The 18,226-nt window shown below is 33.8% G+C and overlaps 1 protein-coding gene across 14 annotated transcripts; it reads right to left on the bottom strand.

Annotated features, from left to right (window-relative positions):
• Positions 1–797: 797 nt before the first annotated feature.
• Positions 798–17,446, bottom strand: LOC143445448 (adhesion G-protein coupled receptor G7-like). Of its 14 annotated transcripts, none has more exons than XM_076944582.1 (49): positions 17,249–17,446; positions 16,765–16,950; positions 16,200–16,241; positions 15,344–15,382; positions 15,013–15,057; positions 14,798–14,845; positions 13,034–13,078; positions 12,811–12,861; positions 12,638–12,688; positions 12,498–12,539; positions 12,189–12,227; positions 12,010–12,060; positions 11,686–11,733; positions 11,546–11,590; positions 11,321–11,371; positions 11,121–11,171; positions 10,981–11,022; positions 10,671–10,709; positions 10,492–10,542; positions 10,168–10,215; positions 10,027–10,071; positions 9,800–9,850; positions 9,601–9,651; positions 9,461–9,502; positions 9,144–9,182; positions 8,965–9,015; positions 8,511–8,555; positions 8,345–8,392; positions 7,867–7,905; positions 7,646–7,681; positions 7,018–7,065; positions 6,444–6,491; positions 6,325–6,372; positions 6,117–6,236; positions 5,866–5,988; positions 5,686–5,774; positions 5,257–5,418; positions 5,082–5,164; positions 4,896–5,008; positions 4,654–4,809; positions 4,325–4,506; positions 4,017–4,172; positions 3,816–3,922; positions 3,469–3,688; positions 3,208–3,344; positions 2,917–3,049; positions 2,623–2,788; positions 2,387–2,489; positions 798–1,678 (listed from the first exon to the last, which is right to left on the bottom strand). In XM_076944582.1, exons 1-49 carry the CDS (start codon positions 17,274–17,276, stop codon positions 1,537–1,539), a joined length of 3,825 nt encoding a protein of 1,274 aa, XP_076800697.1. In that variant the 5' UTR covers positions 17,277–17,446; the 3' UTR covers positions 798–1,536. The 14 variants fall into 14 exon arrangements, with proteins under 14 accessions (XP_076800697.1, XP_076800689.1, XP_076800705.1 ...); XM_076944574.1 differs by having other exon boundaries at positions 12,638–12,685; positions 14,798–14,848; XM_076944590.1 differs by having other exon boundaries at positions 6,117–6,239; positions 6,331–6,372; positions 14,798–14,848.
• Between the last annotated feature and the right edge of the window lie 780 nt (positions 17,447–18,226).

The following is an 18,226-nucleotide window of genomic DNA, read 5'->3' on the forward strand; positions in this document are numbered from 1 at the left end:
TAAAAAATTCTTACAGCAGGAAAATGAATGAACAATTGACTAAAATGCTAGTGGCGCTATGGATTCCGGGTGAAGACAACGCCATCCAATTCAAGCAGCCAACAAAGGCAAGCAAAGTCCGAAAGAAAGAAGAAAAAATGCGAAGATGAGTGGCCTCTAATACTGTGCTGCTTGACAGCAAAGTTTACCAGACAATATATATCGTTTTGTTGCCTGTGAAGAAATTATCGCCTAATTACTATGTATAATAGTACGTGTGTTCTTGGGAGGTCAGGTTTGTTTTCGAAAGCAATCCGTTGTATATTTAAGTAAAAAAACGTAGTGCATTAATAACTGACTGCTCGATTAATCACGCATCAGTTATTGTTCTAAAATCTAAATGATCTCGTTGATGCATCATAATTAGGTAAATACAGAAAAAGATGTGGTGTATGATCATAAATTAAAATCGCGAAAATGTTAGAAGGGGTAAATTTTGCGAACGTTTATTTACAATATTGTTAAAGTCTTGCACGGTGTTTTAGTTGACTTGATGAAATCCCGTGTTTTTCTAAATTTTATTTAACACAGTTTATGCTACTTAAAAGCTAATCTATAACAATTTTAGCAATTATTTTGGAGTTAAAGCTTTATTTGATTACAGCATGGCTTTACTTGATTGCTTTCATTCGATTAATTTCTAAATGAAACTAAATAGACCATACACATACTGCCATGCATAAAAAAACAATAATCGATTAAGTTGTCTAAAAAGCCCGACTTTAGGCTATTGATTTAATTGACCACAAATTTAGCAAAAATGTTTTTCAATCCAACAATGCATGAATGTTTACATAATTATTCGATTTATTTGAAACAATAGTCTATAATTAAAGATTCAAAATCAAGTTAACAACTTCAAACTAACGTTCATTCGATTACTTGTTGCTTGTGAAGTAATGATCTCAACACTATCTTGAAGTTAAATTTAAACAAAATGCTTAAATTTCGCAAACTTATTTTTTGTATTGACTACTGCTATTGTTTACGGTATTGATCAAGCATGTTGTTTTTACAGAAAACATATTTCTCACTGCGTTTTGTAGCACCTCCAAGTATATTCAATAAACCCAGTTTCAATTAATTAAGTATATTAATTATACATACACCAGTATATTCAATAAATCCGATTTGTGAATAATTAACTCACAACACATTCTCTTTTTCACTAAGGGATGGTGATATTGGAGACAACAACGATATGCATTTATCCATGCATACACTGCTTACGAGTTTTGCCCATATATGGGTTTATATGAAAACTGTGAATACGCCGAAGAACAATAATAATAACGTAGGGCAGCGTATACAAGACACTAGTGTAACATGAAAAATAATTTTCAAAAAACGTGCTGATATACACAAGTAAAAAGTTTTCTAAAAGAAACGTAATTAATTTTGCAAAGGTTTTATACAAACTCGAAGTAACGAAGTTTTTTGTGCAGCAAATTTCAGCCATATTTCACTTTAGATATCACATTTGTGCAAAAAATGTCATTACATTTCATCCCTACGCTGGGTAAGTTCGGCAGTGCAGGTTAAGACATCGAAACCAGAAGACGCGCTTCGTGAGGGCGCTCCACGTGCTGCGTTGACTGACTTTCTTGACCTTCCTCCATTGCTGTTGTCAACCGTAGAACTACACCAAGATTTTACAGTGATAGAAGAAGTGAATTAGCTTGTAACGCTACGTACAGACTATCACCATGCGTGAGCACCAATTAAGATGTAACGTGGGTTTTTTTCGAAAACTACATTTCCCCGCGTTAAAGGTGTCAAGCAGAAATGTAAAAACTAATATAAAAAATAGACCTAGCATTTATCTGCAAGATTATGCGAATTAACTGTTCACAATAATAGTCGACGACAGTTGCAGACATGTTGGCGTTAATCTAAGATCAACACTTATTTCAAATACCAAGCTGATGTTGTCTGAACCGTGTTAACCAAATTTTAAAGTAAAATAAAAAAAGGATATAGTTTGGCACTCTGAAGGTGAGGTGTCATTAGGTGGAAGACTACGACGGATGGCCTGTAGACCTTCCGAGTTCCAAACTATATCCTGTGTTTTATTTTACTTCAAATACCAAGTGGGCATGTACACAACTCTCGAGATAAAGCAAGCATTTTCCGGCCACTGTGGCAAGGTATCATGAAACTAAGTTAAAAGCATGGAATACTGCCACAAAGATACCAGACAAAAACCTTTGTTTTTGCGCAGCGAACAGTGAAGTTCAAGATGCTTTCTTTACTCATAAGTTATTCGCAATCGCAAACATGTTTATTTCCTGCCCAGTAAATTGCGAAATTAGGGAGGGCTTGTTACCCTTGAAAACAATTGACTAACCTTAGCGTTTTTGCCAATGGTTCAAGCGTTCTGTTTACGACTTGCTTGAACATGTCCACAGTGAAAAGCTGCCTGACCACGTACAGAACGAACAAGAACAATCCTGCAAGAATGTTGTTAATGCAAAAAGAAAAGAACGATACAAAGTATAATATAGCATATAATAAATGCCATTGACCGTTTACATTTTATCTAGTCCCTTTACAATTGTCAAGCACTTTCATCAAGCAAAGTACCTTGCAAAGCATTTAAGATTGTGAAAATATATGCAAACACAACAGAAGCTGTTTGGTCGTAAGTTTCGGTGCCTGGGATTGCAAATCCAAACAACCACGTCCCACCAACAGTCACGAACAAAGTCAGAGACAGGGCGATATTTTTACGAACGTCTGATGACCGTCTCTACAAAATAACCTGTCAATTAAGTAGTAAATCAATGGACATTTCATAACAATTTCATTTGCTCGATGCATAACGTATCTTCATTGAGTTTACTGAAGTTATTGTTGAGCCAAAAAACTGTTCATTACGTTGACTTTAGTAGGTCGACGTCGAAAAAGAATGAACGCAACGGTGGCGATATAAAGTAGCAAGTTAATTCCTAGTATCACTGCAGCTGGGATGACGACCAAGTTGACAACTAAATCTTTGCGCAACCAGCACCTACATGTACAATAATGGTTGCACAGATAGACTGACTGTTTCTGTTTTTAAATGACTTTAAATAAATATAACATCTCAAAAATAGTTTAAATAGTAAAACAAAAAATATGAAAAAGCATTTTCAAATGATAATTACTAATCTTGAAAGAAGAGCGTACTCTGTGTCGTTTCTTGTGTAGTTACTTATGTCAACACCAGCTACAACAGCAACAAAGATAGCAGGCATCAGCCATCCCCATACAAGGGAGAGAACTATCACTTGTCGATCGGTGATGTGAGCATGAGCATATAAAACCTACTCGTAGCAGAAACATAAAGACTTCACCATACAATGTACTGTTGCATGATTAAATAGAATCTGTGACTAATGGTGTTAGGCAACTGATCTAGAAACGGATTTAGACTGTTTTCCAACTTACGTGAACGACTGAGATGTATATAACCACTCCTTCAATCATCATCCAAGCTAAAGAAGCAAGGAGGGAGAAATGGATGAAGACTGCAATTACTTCGCATCCAGACTTCTGCACCGAGGGTTGTTCACTTACGATCAATGAAACGTTGAAAATCAGAAGTGCAATGCCAAGATTGACCAAGAGAAATGCGGAACGAAATTTCCCACTTCCTTTTCTTAATTTTCTACAGAAGTTTCAAAGAAAATATTACGGCAAATTGCTTTGTGTTACCACCACCACCAACCGTACTCATTGTGGAGACTGCAAATACACTTTGTCAAATTTAAGTCCGATGAAAAAGTTAAGCATACCTCTTGAACACAAAAGTGATTACTAAAAGTGCCAAGCAAACGATTGAAATAGATGATCCGATAATGGTTATGAGATCAAGTGCTGGCGTGTTAACAGACGACGTAGACTAAATATAAACCAAAAATGGGTTTAGAAATTGAGAGTTTTCATATTATCTCCTTTCATCCAAATGTTTACAGGTTTGCACGTAGCATACTTACAAATAAAGTCGCAAAATTAGTTAGATGATTAAATTTGCATTCTGCCGTCTCATAGGTGATATTTTGTTCGATCAATCCTTTACTTGACCAAAATCCGTTTCCAGTCTCATCCCAAAAAACGCACATTTTTTCTACATTTTCGGAGTTCGAAGCATTCTACAGAGATATCAAAAGTAATAAATGCCAAATCCTTAGTAACTACCGGGGTACATTGAAAATAATAATAATAGTCATTTAGCAGAAAATAGTGATAATATTTATCTTACAAAAATCATGTATATAGTATACAAAATATATGCGCTCATTACCGTTGTAAAGGAAAGTCGTATTACTACGGGTGTTTCTAGATTTTGAACGTTTGTAGAATTGACAACTGAAGCTGAAAGAACGATCTCCGAACCAATAAAATCATTAAATGCATTCGTGCCTACAGTGGTTGAAGCTCGAAAGAGTTTATCATCAGGAAAAGCATAGAAGCTCACTCGGTTGTCTGTAAAATTAAGATCATCCAATGCACTGTTATAACGACTTACTAGCCTATAAAAAAAAAACAATAAAAAACGACACATGTATCTTTATAGGAGAACTCGAGTTTTAACGACCAATCAATAACACAAACTTAAATTCTATCTACAACCTTGACTTTGCGCAAACGCCTGTTGTGGCAACAGTATGTAAGAGGACGCTTCTCTTTGAGGTTTGCCAGTAAAAGTGCTCAATTGGTCAGACCGGAATCCAAGTTCAGTTGGAGTTGACAAAGATTTGAATTGAAATCCAATTCCGTTTTCTACAACTGAAAATGTTGGTTGATATCAAAATTCATTGCACATTTAAATTTACAAACTGTGCCGATACTTTCTTTCATTTTTTTCATCATACCAGTCAAAGCAGGCTGCACCACTGCTATAGCCAATGTACTGCTAACTTCTTGATATTCTTCTCCTTCGTTCAGCTCGATCTTTTCCCCAACAGAATCCAGAGTTTCCATCAAACTAGTTCAAGTCAACATGCAGTGAATAGACGGGGTTTCTTACAAAATGCTCCATTAAAATAAAACCAGTTTACCTGTCAGCCTGACCACTCTGTTGCAGTTCTTCCTCAGGAACACTGAGTAAATTCCCAACAGTGGCGACAACCGCTGATGAAGTCTAAAATGTTCAGATTATATGATAAAATAAACAAAAATACGAAATAACAGAATGATGTGAGTGCCTCAAGCAAAAACATGTGAATTAAATACCTTTTGATCCAAAGTTTCGGCGTTGACGACATTTTCCAAAGCTTGTGTGGTTGTAGTCACATCATCTGCAGTTAAGGTTTCAGGCTCTGACGTAATTACTTCTAAGTTATTGGCTGCTTCCTGACGCTCGGTAGTTGAGTTGAACGTGACGTTGACGAAACTCTGCATGACAATTATTATTGGTGGTGATCAGATTTGTATGAAAACTAAATCCAGGCTCCGACGCAACGAGAGAAGAAACACGCACTGCGTAGAACCTTGCTGACTTCACCACTATACAGCCACTGGGCATGTGTAGAACATATTATATTTATTAATACTTATATTTTGTATTAAGAAGGACTCAGAGTAGAAACGAAGAAGCACCGCAATTTAATCGGATGAAACCACCTTGAAAGGTGATTTCCACTTTCGCAATGATTAACCTACCTCGGCATTTGCATCACAAGATGACAACCATTTAGGAGCAAGCCAAGTACCATTTAGAGTGCATGCTCTGTTTCCATATGGTAGACCCTCTGGAAAAGTTTGGTAAATGATCACTAAAGGTCTTGATTAGGAAATTTTAAGAACTGTTATACTAAAATGAATTGTTTAAAAATGATTTACGGTTTGCAGTGGCATCTGGACACTTATCCACGGATGCGTTTGAAAATCCGGTTTGTGTTGAAGGAAAAGTGACTTTTATGTCAGGAGCATTCGGGTATTCAACAGCTTCTTGCTGGCATAAAACTTGAAAAAGAAAACATTGAGAAGCTATTGCACGATTATATGCATGTGAAAACGTTTTAAGTATTAAGTAGGTTTGTTTGTGATAAGGAATCCCACTTTTTAGGTTAAAACATGACAATATGTCTTACTGGCTTCACACTGTCCCAATGTAGTTTGTTTATATCCGGTAATGCATTCACATAGACAATTTCCAAATTTGTCATAATCGCAGCTTACGCATCCATAACAAATAGTGTCAATGCAAGAGCCTTCATCAAGAAAAAAGAACCAATTTATTAGGTGTTTTTCGTGAAAAAAAATTTAAGAAAAAATTAATCTACAAATTCATTGTCTCACTATCTGCTGTGGTTGGTCTGGACGATGTAGAAATGAAAGATGTTGCTTCTGTTAAAATAAATTGTTTCCCAAATTCATGATCATTTTAAGTCAAAAATTAAACCACATAGTTAACTTGCCTTTTGTAGAGGTACTTTCAGTCAGTGTGGTAGAAAATTTTGGAGTATCTATCAAAAAAGAAAATAATAATAGAATTTTAATATTGATTAATATGAATTATTGTAAAATATGCTCAGGTCACTATTTAAAAAACAAACAAATCCAAGCATTGGCAAAGCAAACAACATTTCGGCTTTGCAATGACATTAGTGGTAGTGTGCCAGTTGTTAAAGCGAGACAGAAAGCAAAACGGCTTAGCTTTATCTAAAACAACATAGTCCAAGTTTTTTGCATTTTGTTTGCAGAGCAACAATAAATGTAGTAGGAAGGGCATGTAGAGACAACAACAAAAAAAGATTTACCCACAAAGTAACTATGAAAATGATCCTCAAACGATTATTTACAACAACGATTGCAGGAACAACATTACCGATACCTATCGGTTGTCTCTTTCAGAGTGGGTGGAAGAGTGGTAATGATTGTAACAATAAAAAGGTTTTTATTTTTAGCAACAATCAAAACTATCTTTAAACAAACATGTATACATGCAACTTTATTTACATACTGAATAGAAATATGTGGCGGTTTATTTACCTGATGATGACATAGTTGCAGTGCTGGGCCAGATAGTGGTATTTTCAGCTGCAGAAACAAAAAGAGATATAAAACTTTTAAATACAATCTAAAAGAGCTATAAAGTACATAAAACTTTTAAATGCAACGCAAAGTAAACCTATCAATTAAGAAGTGCCAGAAATATATTAGAGGCTAATACAGTGGTTCTCAAACTGTGGTACGCGAGAGATTTTTAAGTGGTACCGCGTACCGCTGAACATGATTTTCGATGTGCTGTGAGTAATGTGTTGCCCCGGATAGACAAGCTTGTGCAGAAGAAACAGTTGCTTCTATCAAATTAAATTGTGTTTTCTTGCTATTCATTGGTGTTATGGTATAGTAATAACGGTAATAACTAATAAATACCGGTACATTTGAGTAAAATAAGTCATTCAGGAGCCAGGTGGTACGCAGTGTAGCAAAAAAAACGAATGAGTGGTACGCGATCGCAAAAAGTTTGAGAAACACTGGGCTAATACTATGTAGTACACAAAATTAACATACCGCCTACAACTGCAGTAAAATTGGATTGAAAAGTAAACGTTTTACACTGCACAAAAAGAAATTTGTTTATTTGAACCATTTCTACATATGAAAACTAACATACCTCTTATAGTTGTGGTTACATCAGTGGTATCAAATACTGCAAATAAACAGAAATTGCCATAAAAACATGCAACACCAGTTGTTGAAATGTAAACTTTCAAGAAGATTAAGGTTGTTTAAACAATGCTGATCAAATTCATATAACCTAAAATTGTTACAATTATATGAATGCTGTATTAGATAAACGTATTAAAAATAATTTTAGACTTCATCTAAAAATACCTGTTGCATTTGTTATGGAAATGGATGCAGTGGTCAAACCTACAAATATTTAAAGTAATAATTAGAAAAATGCATTTCAGTTTTAAAAATTATGGTACATATTAAAAACAGATGATTACCTTTTAAAACGGAACTTTGATAAAAAGCCCCGCAATGTTATTATTAAGCAAATGTCAGCTGTCAAAAATCTAAAAATTCAGTTCTATTTAAAAATGTTTTTTCTTAAAAATGAGCAACTGAAACTTCCCAGTTATATATCTAGGCTACAAGAACTACAAATTAATCATAAATTTGGATGCGGTCAATAATTCTGATACCTACCAGTTGTATAAGTTACAAAGGGGCAAATGTGGAGGTATTGTAAAAGTTCTCAGTTTCACATACTTTGACATTATGAAAGAAAGTGTTAACTAAATCCCACATAAAATTAAAAACTTTAAATTTTATAATAATTTGGTTATAAAGCAATTAGTCTTGCCTAATGATGGTGTAGTGGAAATGTCAGATGAAGTAGTAGTGTTTTGAACTGCAAAAACAAAATATATTGCACGAAATTTATCATACGGTTGACTGCAAACAAAAAAGTAAGAATAAATTGCAAATTTATTTGAGAAAAACTGAAACAGTTTTTGCATAGAGCTCACCTGCAACCGTTGTATTTGTTGCACCTGGCAAAAAAGTGGTCACATCTGCATAATAGAAAAGTATTAATTGTCAAAATATGCTCCATTTCTGTAGTTAGTATCGTTCAAAGGGTTAGACAAAATTTATAGGTGGAAACCTACTCATAACTGCTGCTGTGAAAGTGTTCAATAAATGGATGCTATCAGCCACAAAAATTTTAAATATTTTGTGTTGTCAAACGCGAAATAAAAAGTTTATACACAAACTGTTTATTTATTATGGATTCTGAATAAAACACACTTCACGGTTATGTATTCAAATCAATTTATATATAATAGGTTACATAAAAAGACAGCTAACATTTGGACAAAATCTATCGACCTAATCGATGTCTTTCAAGACTGTTAGTAATTTCAAGAGCACACTTAAACAATTGAGTTTAAATGCATTCAAAATGATGAGTTTAAAACTTACTGTTTATGTTTGTTCCACTGCCAGTCCCCACATCAGTAACTTCAGGATATTCTACAGAAACATTACAACATGATATTTAGGAATTTCAATTCCTTCAACAAAAGTTCAAGTACCTTGATGAAATATTATCGCTATACAGAATGTTTACAAAATAATAAAATAAGTTTTGTGACGCTTACCAGTTGTATCTGTTAAAGATGATGCAATCGAGCTAAAACCTGAAAAACAGTTTTGTTAAACTTTCCATGCATGTCGTTGTATCACTGTGTAGCAACTAAGGTAATTATCCAACACTGTTAAGAACTAAATAAATGTAATAAGAAATAGTCATCATAAAACTAATATAATTATAAATAATTAATCAAATTCAATAAAAATCAATTATCTTATTTTATGTAAAATGATTTGATTTACAGTGTTTAGGAAGTAATAAAAGAAACTGCACATTATACAACAACTTAATAAAATTTATATGAACAACAATAATGATACCTACCTGTTGTATTTTCTAAAGTTGGCAGAGGAGTGTATGTGGTATCTAAATATTATCAATTTTTGATGTTTTAAACTTGTCAAGGATAACGATAAATTAAAAATAACTGTAAAACATTTGGTAAAGAAGCAAAGGCCACTTACCTAACGATGGCCAAGTGGAAATGTTGGGCAAGGTAGTTGTGTTGTCAATTGCTAAAACAAAATATATTCCAAGATATATTCCTAAAGTTACACAATGGATTTGATAAAAAATAAAGAGGAACAGTTGGAAATGTTAAAAAAGACTTGGAAATGCAAAAAACTGAAACAGTTCAACACCATCTGACGAAAGTTAACATACCGCCAACATTTGTGTCATTGCTAGTGGTGGGATCAGTGATATTAGCATGCACTGTAAAAATGATTTTTGAAGTTAGAGTGAAAAGAAAAATAAAACTTGCAAAATCTTTACAATTTGTTTGCATTCTATACAATAGTTAACATTTATTTTCAAGTTATGTTAGTTAATGCTATTTAAAGAGGAAATTAAAAAAATGCTGTGATGATAGTTTTTTGCATATAGCTCACCTGCAACCGTTGTATTTGTTGCATCTGGCAAAAAAGTGGTCACATCTGCATAATAGAAAAGTATTAATTGTCAAAACATGCTCCATTTTTGTACGTAGTATCGTTCAACAAGTTAGACTAAAGTTATAATTGAAAACCTACCCATAACTGCTGCTGCTGTGGAAGTGTTGAATAAACTGTTACTATCAGCTGCAAACATTTAAAACATTTAATGTTGTCAAATGTGATGTAAAAAGTTAATAACATTAACCACAAACAATTTAATTATTATGGATTTTCAGTAAAAAGCACTTTACCATTATTTATTCAAATCAATTTACATACGATAGCTTACATAACAATATGGTTAAAATTTTGACAAAATATACCAAACCAATCGACGTTCTTTGAGACCATTAGGGATTTCAAGAGCACACTTTGATATTTGAATTTGAATGCATTAAAAATGATCAGTTCTAAACTTACTGTTTACGTTAGTTCCACCAACAGTCCCCACATCAGTAACATCAAGATATTCTACGAAAACATTACAACATACCGTTTAGGGATTTCATTTACTTCAACAAAAGTGCAAGGAACTTAAGAAAATATTTTTGTTACACAGAGTCTTTGCAAAACCATAAAACAAGTTTTGTCAAACTTACCAGTTGTATGTGTTAAAGATGACGCAATTGAACTAAAACCTGAAAAACATTTTTTTTAAATTTTGCATGCCTGTCGTTGTATCACTGTGTACCAATTAAGGCACTTATCCAACATTGTTAAGAATTAAATGACTGTAATAAGAAATATTCATCATTAAACTGATGTAACTATAAATAATCACATTAAATAATCAATTATCTTTCTTTAGTTAAAATGATTTGATTTAAAACGTTTCGGAAGTAATAAAAGAAACTGCACATTATACAACAACTTAATAAAATTTATAGGAACAACAACAATGATACCTACCTGTTGCATTTTCTAAAGTGGGCAGAGGAGTGTATGTGGTATCTAAAATTTATCAATTTTTGATGTTTTGAATTTGTCAAGGATAACGATAAATTAAAAATAATTGTAAAACATTTGGTAAAGAAGCAAAGGCCTCTTACCTAATGATGGCCAAGTGGAAATGTTGGGCAAGGTAGTAGTGTTGTCAACTGCTGAAACAAAATATATTACAAGATATATTCATAGAGTTATACAATAGATTTAATAAAAAATAAAGTGGAACAGTTGGAAAAGTTAAAAAAGACTTGGAAATGCAGAACAACTGAAACAGTTTAACACAACCTAACCAAAGTTAACATACCACCAACATTTGCGTCATTGTTTGTGGTGGGATCAGTGATATTAGCATGCACTGAAAAAAGGTTTTAGATGTTAGAGTGAAAAGAAAAACAAAAGTTGCAAAATCTTTACAATTTTTTGCATTTTATACAATAGTTAACATTTATTTTCAAGTTATGTTAGTTAATGCTATTTAAAGAGGAAATTAAAAAAATGCTGTGATGATAGTTTTTTGCATATAGCTCACCTGCAGCTGTTGTATTTGTTGCATCTGGCAAAAACTTGGTCACATCTGCATAATGAAAAGAATTAACTGTCAAAACATGCTCCAATTTTGTACGTAGTATCATTCAACAAGTTAGACTAAAGTTATAATTGAAAACCTACCCAAAACTGCTGCTGTTGTGGATGTGTTGAATAAAGTGTTGCTATCAGCTGCAAACAGTTTAAACATTCTATGTTGTCAAATGCGATGTAAAAAGTTTATAATTTAATCACAGTATTATGAATTCTGAGTAAAATCACTTCACCATTATTTATTCAAATCAATTTATATGCGATAGCTTACATAACAATATGGCAAACAATTTGACAAAACATACTAAACCAATCGACGTTATTTGAGACCATTAGGGATTTCAAGAGCACACTTTGATATTTGAATTTAAACGCATTAAAAGTGCTCAGTTCTAAACTCAGTTTAAAACTTACTGTTTATGTTTGTTCCGCCAACAGTCCCCACATTAGTAACACCAAGATATTCTACGAATACATTACAACATGTCGTTTAGGGATTTCATTTACTTCAACAAAAGTTCAAGTACCTTGATGAACTATTGTCATTACACAGAGTCTTTGCAAAATAATAAAACAAGTTTTGTCAAACTTACCAGTTGTATCTGTTAAAGATGATGCAATCGAGCTAAAACCTGAAAAGCAGTTTTGTTAAACTTTCCATGCATGTCGTCGTATCACTATATAGCAACTAAGGTAATTATCCGACACTGTTAAGAATTAAATGACTGTAATAAGAAATATTCATCATTAAACTAATATAATTATAAATACTCACATTAAATAATCAATTATCTTTCTTTATTTAAAATGGTTGATTTAAAACGTTTCGGAAGTAGTGAAAGAAACTGCACATTATACAACAACTTAATAAAATTTATAGGAACAACAACAATGATACCTACCTGTTGTATTTTCTAAAGTGGGCAGAGAAGTGTATGTGGTATCTAAAATTTATCAATTTTTGATGTTTTGAATTTGTCAAGGATAACGATAAATTAAAAATAATTGTAAAACACTTAGTAAAGAAGCAAAGGCCTTTTACCTAACCATGGCCAAGTGGAAATTTTAGGCAAGGTAGTTGTGTTGTCAACTGCTAAAACGAAAAATATTCCATGATAAATTCATAGAGTTATACAATGGATTTGATAAAAAATAAAGAGGAACAGTTGGAAAAGTTTGAAAACAGTTCAACACAATCTAACAAAGTTAACATACCGTCAACATTTGTGTCATTGCTTGTGGTGGGATCAGTGTTATTAACATGCACTGCAAAAAAGGTTTTTGATGTTAGAGTGAAAAGAAAAACAAAACTTGCAAAATCTTTACAATTTGTTTGTATTTTATACAATAGTTAACATTTATTTGTTACGTAAGTTAATGCTAATTAAAGAGGAAACTAAAAAACGGCTGTGATGATAGTTTTTTGCATATAGCTCACCTGCAGCTGTTGTATTTGTTGCATCTGGCAAAAAAGTGGTCACATCTGCATAAAAAAAGTATTAATTGTCAAAGGCATCCAGGCAGGATAGCGACTGTTAAAACAGCGACTGTCATGATGGCGACTTCATAATAGCGACGTAATCAAGTGAGCGACATTCCAAACAGCGATTGTCTAAATGCCGACCGCATTAAAACAGCGACTGTTATGATAGCGACTTAACTAGGCTTTCCATTTTTCCAAATTTTTTTGTTGTTTATCATTGCTTTTTGAAATAGGCTTGAACATTTGCTTAATTGCCTATTGTGATGGGACAATACAAAAGCTTATTGAAATTTATCACCCGCAGGGAAGGCCTATTGTGATACACTAGATTGCGGATTATACGAGAAGACAGCTGGATACAGTGATTTTAAGTAAAAATATCCGCATAGTTTGATGTTATTTTGAATGAATAGCGCAGTTGTGCACCAAGACTATTAAGTAAAACTAAGCAAAGAAAAATATTTAAGTGCAGTTTCGGAACCCTTAGTTTGCTTAAACTTCAGGGGTCCCCCACTGCTTTGACAGCAGCAAAAGGGGTCCGCCAAGATCAGAAGGTTGAGAACCACTGTTAGCCGCTAAACAAACCAATCACATCATGCTAATATTCGTGTAGTGTGGGTAAATGTTGTGGGTAGTCAGTAAATGCCAAAGCAGGACTTTTAGTTGACTGATCGGGACGCCAGGACAAAGCCTTTAAAAGCGGGACTGTCCCGGCTAAAACGGGACGTATGGTAAGCCTAGACTTAACTCGTGTTCACTGAGTTGAATTCACTGAGTCGAATGAGGCATTTATAAATGGAAGGCAACACTATGACGTGTCACATTAATTTTAAGGTCGTTTGAAAAATTTCATTAATTTTAAGGTTGTTTGAAAAATTTCATTAATTTTAAGGTTGTTTGAAAAATTTGCCCCAATGGATTTTATAATTTCAAGAAAAGGAAGTGACATGATAAGTTATGAAGGCTTTTTGTACAGGAAAGACAAAACAAAGTTAAATACAATCAATTGGAGATGTGCTAAAACAGGTTGTAAAGGTCGGCTAACGACAAGCCTTCAGTATCGTGAGCAACAACAACCCCCAGTGAGCAGTGGCGTCTACAGGCATCCACCAAACCCTACGGAAGTGGCAGCCAGGAGAGTTGAAAACAGTGTAAAAACAGCTGCAGTATGAACACGGGATCCACCACGAAGAATCGTGCAGGATGCATTGACCGAAGTTAATGAAGAAGTTGCAGCAGGCATTTTTATTTTATTTTATTGCTTTTTAAATCATGTGACTTCATGTGACTATGGATAGTCCAAATAAAATGTTGTTTTAAAGTCCCTTTTGGTTTCAATCTTTCACTACGCAGTATTTGCCTGTTTCTGCGTGCATACGTGTGTAGAGAGGTGTGGGGGATGGAAGTGCGTGTGCGCGTAAGCCTTGGATTTAATAAAAGAAGTGAGGTCGCTGTTGTGGCAGTCGCTGTTTTAAATGAATCGCTGTCGTGTAGTCGCTCTATTGACAGTCGCTGTTTTAAATGAATCGCTGTCGTGTGGTCGCTCTATTGATAGTCGCTGTTCTGACAGTCGCTATTTGGAACCCAAGCCATTGTCAAAACATGCTCCAATTGTGTAGGCAGTATCAGTATCAATTCTTGATGTATTGAATTTGTCAAGGATAACAATAAATTAAAGATAACTATAAAACATTTGATAAAGAGGCAAAGGCCTTTTACCTAACCATGGCCAAGTGGAAATGTTGGGCAAGGTAGTATTGTTTTCAACTGCTAAAACAGAAATTAAATATTAAACAGAAAAAGAAAACTCAAAAATTTTTGCAAGTAGTTTAAATTTTATGTGATACTTAAAACTTATTTATGAGTTAGGTGTATTAATGTTCATTAGAATGAAATTCAAAAATATTATGATAGATGTTTTAAACACAGCTTACCGGCATCTGCTGTGTTTAAAACAGTTGTCGATAAAGTGGTCACATCTGCAAAATACAAAAGTTATAGTTGGCAAAGTGTTTTCTGTTTTTGTGGTTACAATTGCATTTATGATTTTAAACTGTTGTGTCATGCTGTTATATTTCAAGCCTACTGCTTATATCTCTTGCATTTGAAGTTACCACATCAGTAACATTAGGATATCCCACCAAAACAGTACAACATAAAATTTAAACATTTGTTTGATTTCAACAAAAATGCTGAAAACTTGATGAAAAGTTTTTGCAAAACACAACGTTTCCAAATTAATAAATAACCTTTCGTTAAACTTACCTGTAGTATCTGCTAAAGATGTGGCGACAGAGCTACGATCTGAAAAAAAACTTTTGTTAAACTTTGCATGCACGGCAAGGTATCACTATACAGTAGCTGAGGTCATGACCAATACTTTAAAGAAGAAAAAAATGACTATATAGAATTAATAAATATGGGAACTTTAGCACAAAAACTGGTTTTAAATTTTGATGACAAAAACGAATATACAGTTATCAAAATGACATTTAAGGGTTTTATGTAGATCACCTTGCATGTGGAAGTGTGTTGAACAAAACTCGAAAAGTGAAAAAAGCGAATAACTAGTAATATAATGTGATTATCAATACACAGGTATAAGAAATACAATATGCAGTTGATGATGCCACATCATAAATTATGTTTAAACTTAATTTCATGTAAAACAATTTGATTTAAATTCTTGTGTGATGAAAAAGTGCACATACATTAAACCAAAAATTTAATGAAAGTTATGGACACGATAGCACAGGGGCGGGCAACATACGGCCCGCGGGCTGGATCCGGCCCGCGACTGGATTTTGAGCGGCCCGCAGACAGTTTCCGGTTTTACTTGATAATGTGGCCTGAGGCCACATTCAGCCGCAATATCTGTATTGTGTCACTGAATAAGTCCAAGTTTGCCAACCTGAGAAAGATGGCCATGAATCTACTTGTTCTGTTCGGGTCTACATACATTTGTGAGCAAAATTTTTCGACCATGAACATTAATAAGACAACGCTGCATTCCAATCTATTCAGGAATCCGGCCCGCCAAGTACTTCATTTTCTCATATCAGGCCCGCCGACCGAAGAAGTTGCCCGCCCCTGCGATAGCAGCAACAAAAACAATACCTACCAGTTGTATTGGCCAAAATGGACGGATGCGTGTGTGTGGTCTCTAGAAAATGTTTTCAAAATTATGTACATTAGAAATCGCCTATAATGACAGTGGCTATAGTAACATATCATGTATAATGACTTATATTGCAAAGTCCCCTTTGTAAACTATCATATATGCTTAATATGGAAATAAGTTTGCCAATTGGCAATTGACTAATTCTGTTAAGAATTAAATGACTGTAAGATAAAATGTACATCATTAAACTAATAAGTAATAACTATCAAAAATCACATTGAATAATATTTAATCAATAATATCATGACGTCATAATTTAGTAGCTGGAAAGTACAAACACATCCTGTAGTTGTGCACTTCTGCAATAGACCCATAAAACCAAACTAGGTCATGTATAAACACTAGTAAATAAAAATTTTAAATCAGCCTTTCATGATCATATAGGCTTTTAACTGTTGAAATGCTAGGTTTATATAAGTGCATACACTCAGTAAGTTGTACATTATTATGCCACTATTAATTTTTCAGCCCTCGGTTAGACTTTAAATGAAATCACACAACAAACCTGTTAAACATTGCACATTGTCCTGGCCCCTCCATTTTGCTGTGGCCAAGCAAAGTGTGCTGTTAGATGTCAGCTTTGTACCATTTGAATAAAGTAACCCATTTGAGCAAGCAAATTCACCAGTTGAGTTAAATGTTCTACTGCTGTTATACACGGCTACATTGTTTTCAAGAATAGAGGGGCAATCTGCATTAATTTAGACAACATTATCATTATAACAATATGAAATCAAAGCAAAACGTTGTCTTTCTTTCCCAGAGTTAAGGTTTAACAAGTTATCAGACTGCAGAGTATGGCAAGAGCACACCTGAATTTTTTTTATAAAATGGCATTGGACACCAGTGCAAACCAGTGTCTCCAAAAAAAAGAAAAAAGGAGACACTAATTTTTTCTCCGATTTATACTACAAATTTATTGCTTAGAACTGATATCTCTGATAAAGAAAAAAAAGAGAATCACTGATTTCTATCGTATAAAACTGTACCTTGCCTGCACAAACGCTGGGCAGCCATGAGCCACAAGTTGCAGTGCACACCAGCTGTTTCCTTGCATAGGATACCGGGATTTTATTTCTGCACATCAAAGATCTCAGTGAAAACTGCCATACTCTGCAGTTTGGTCATACTGGGCTTCTATGTACATAGGGTATAACCTAGCTTAAATTTAAAAGAATCTTCCAAAACAGCTTAAAATACAAAAAATTTTGATTTCAAAATTGCCAACTGCATGTCTTTTGAACAAGAATACATGTAAAAACAAAATGTCTACCCTTAATTTACCAAGAAAAACACTACTGTCTATCTTTTAGTGCACTTGTGGGCCTTAATATTGTGCCCTCTCTCGGCCATAGAAACGGATTCTGGTACCTAGGATGGAGTTTCTCTTGTGCGGTTTTCTTTAACCATTTATTTGCCTATGTGTTTTTAATGTTAAAGAACATGTCCTCTACATCTTTCAACAGTGTAGTTATTTCATTGTTTGGTCTTAAATTCGTTAAACTTAGAAATTCCTTTGTGGGTTTGGTGGCCATGCTAACCTACCATCTTATAGCACAGTTCTATATTATCGTTATTTTTGCATGTTTCAAGACCTTGGGCTTTGCCACTTTTTCCTGCTCGTTAATTGTTCGTGAGCATGTGTTTTATTGTGCTATAACTACAACGGTTAGCATCCTAACTTTCGTTCCGCACAGCTAATGGAGAAAATTAAGAATACAATACAATACAAAAATAACCATTACGATGACAATGACTCATTATATTCATGGAATTAAAAATTTCATTAAGACGAGTTTAGTTGTTGGGAATTCCCCATTTTTGAGAGGTCTGTCCTGCCATAGATATCGAAAATATGTTTCTATTTTAAATGTCTAGGTCTATATTACATATACAAATATTTATATATTAAATATCTATGATTCACACCAATATTTTTCACTAATTGATTTTCCGTCTGCTAGTTT

Source organism: Clavelina lepadiformis, chromosome 1, assembly GCF_947623445.1.
Source record: "Clavelina lepadiformis chromosome 1, kaClaLepa1.1, whole genome shotgun sequence".
Lineage (NCBI taxonomy): Eukaryota > Metazoa > Chordata > Ascidiacea > Aplousobranchia > Clavelinidae > Clavelina > Clavelina lepadiformis.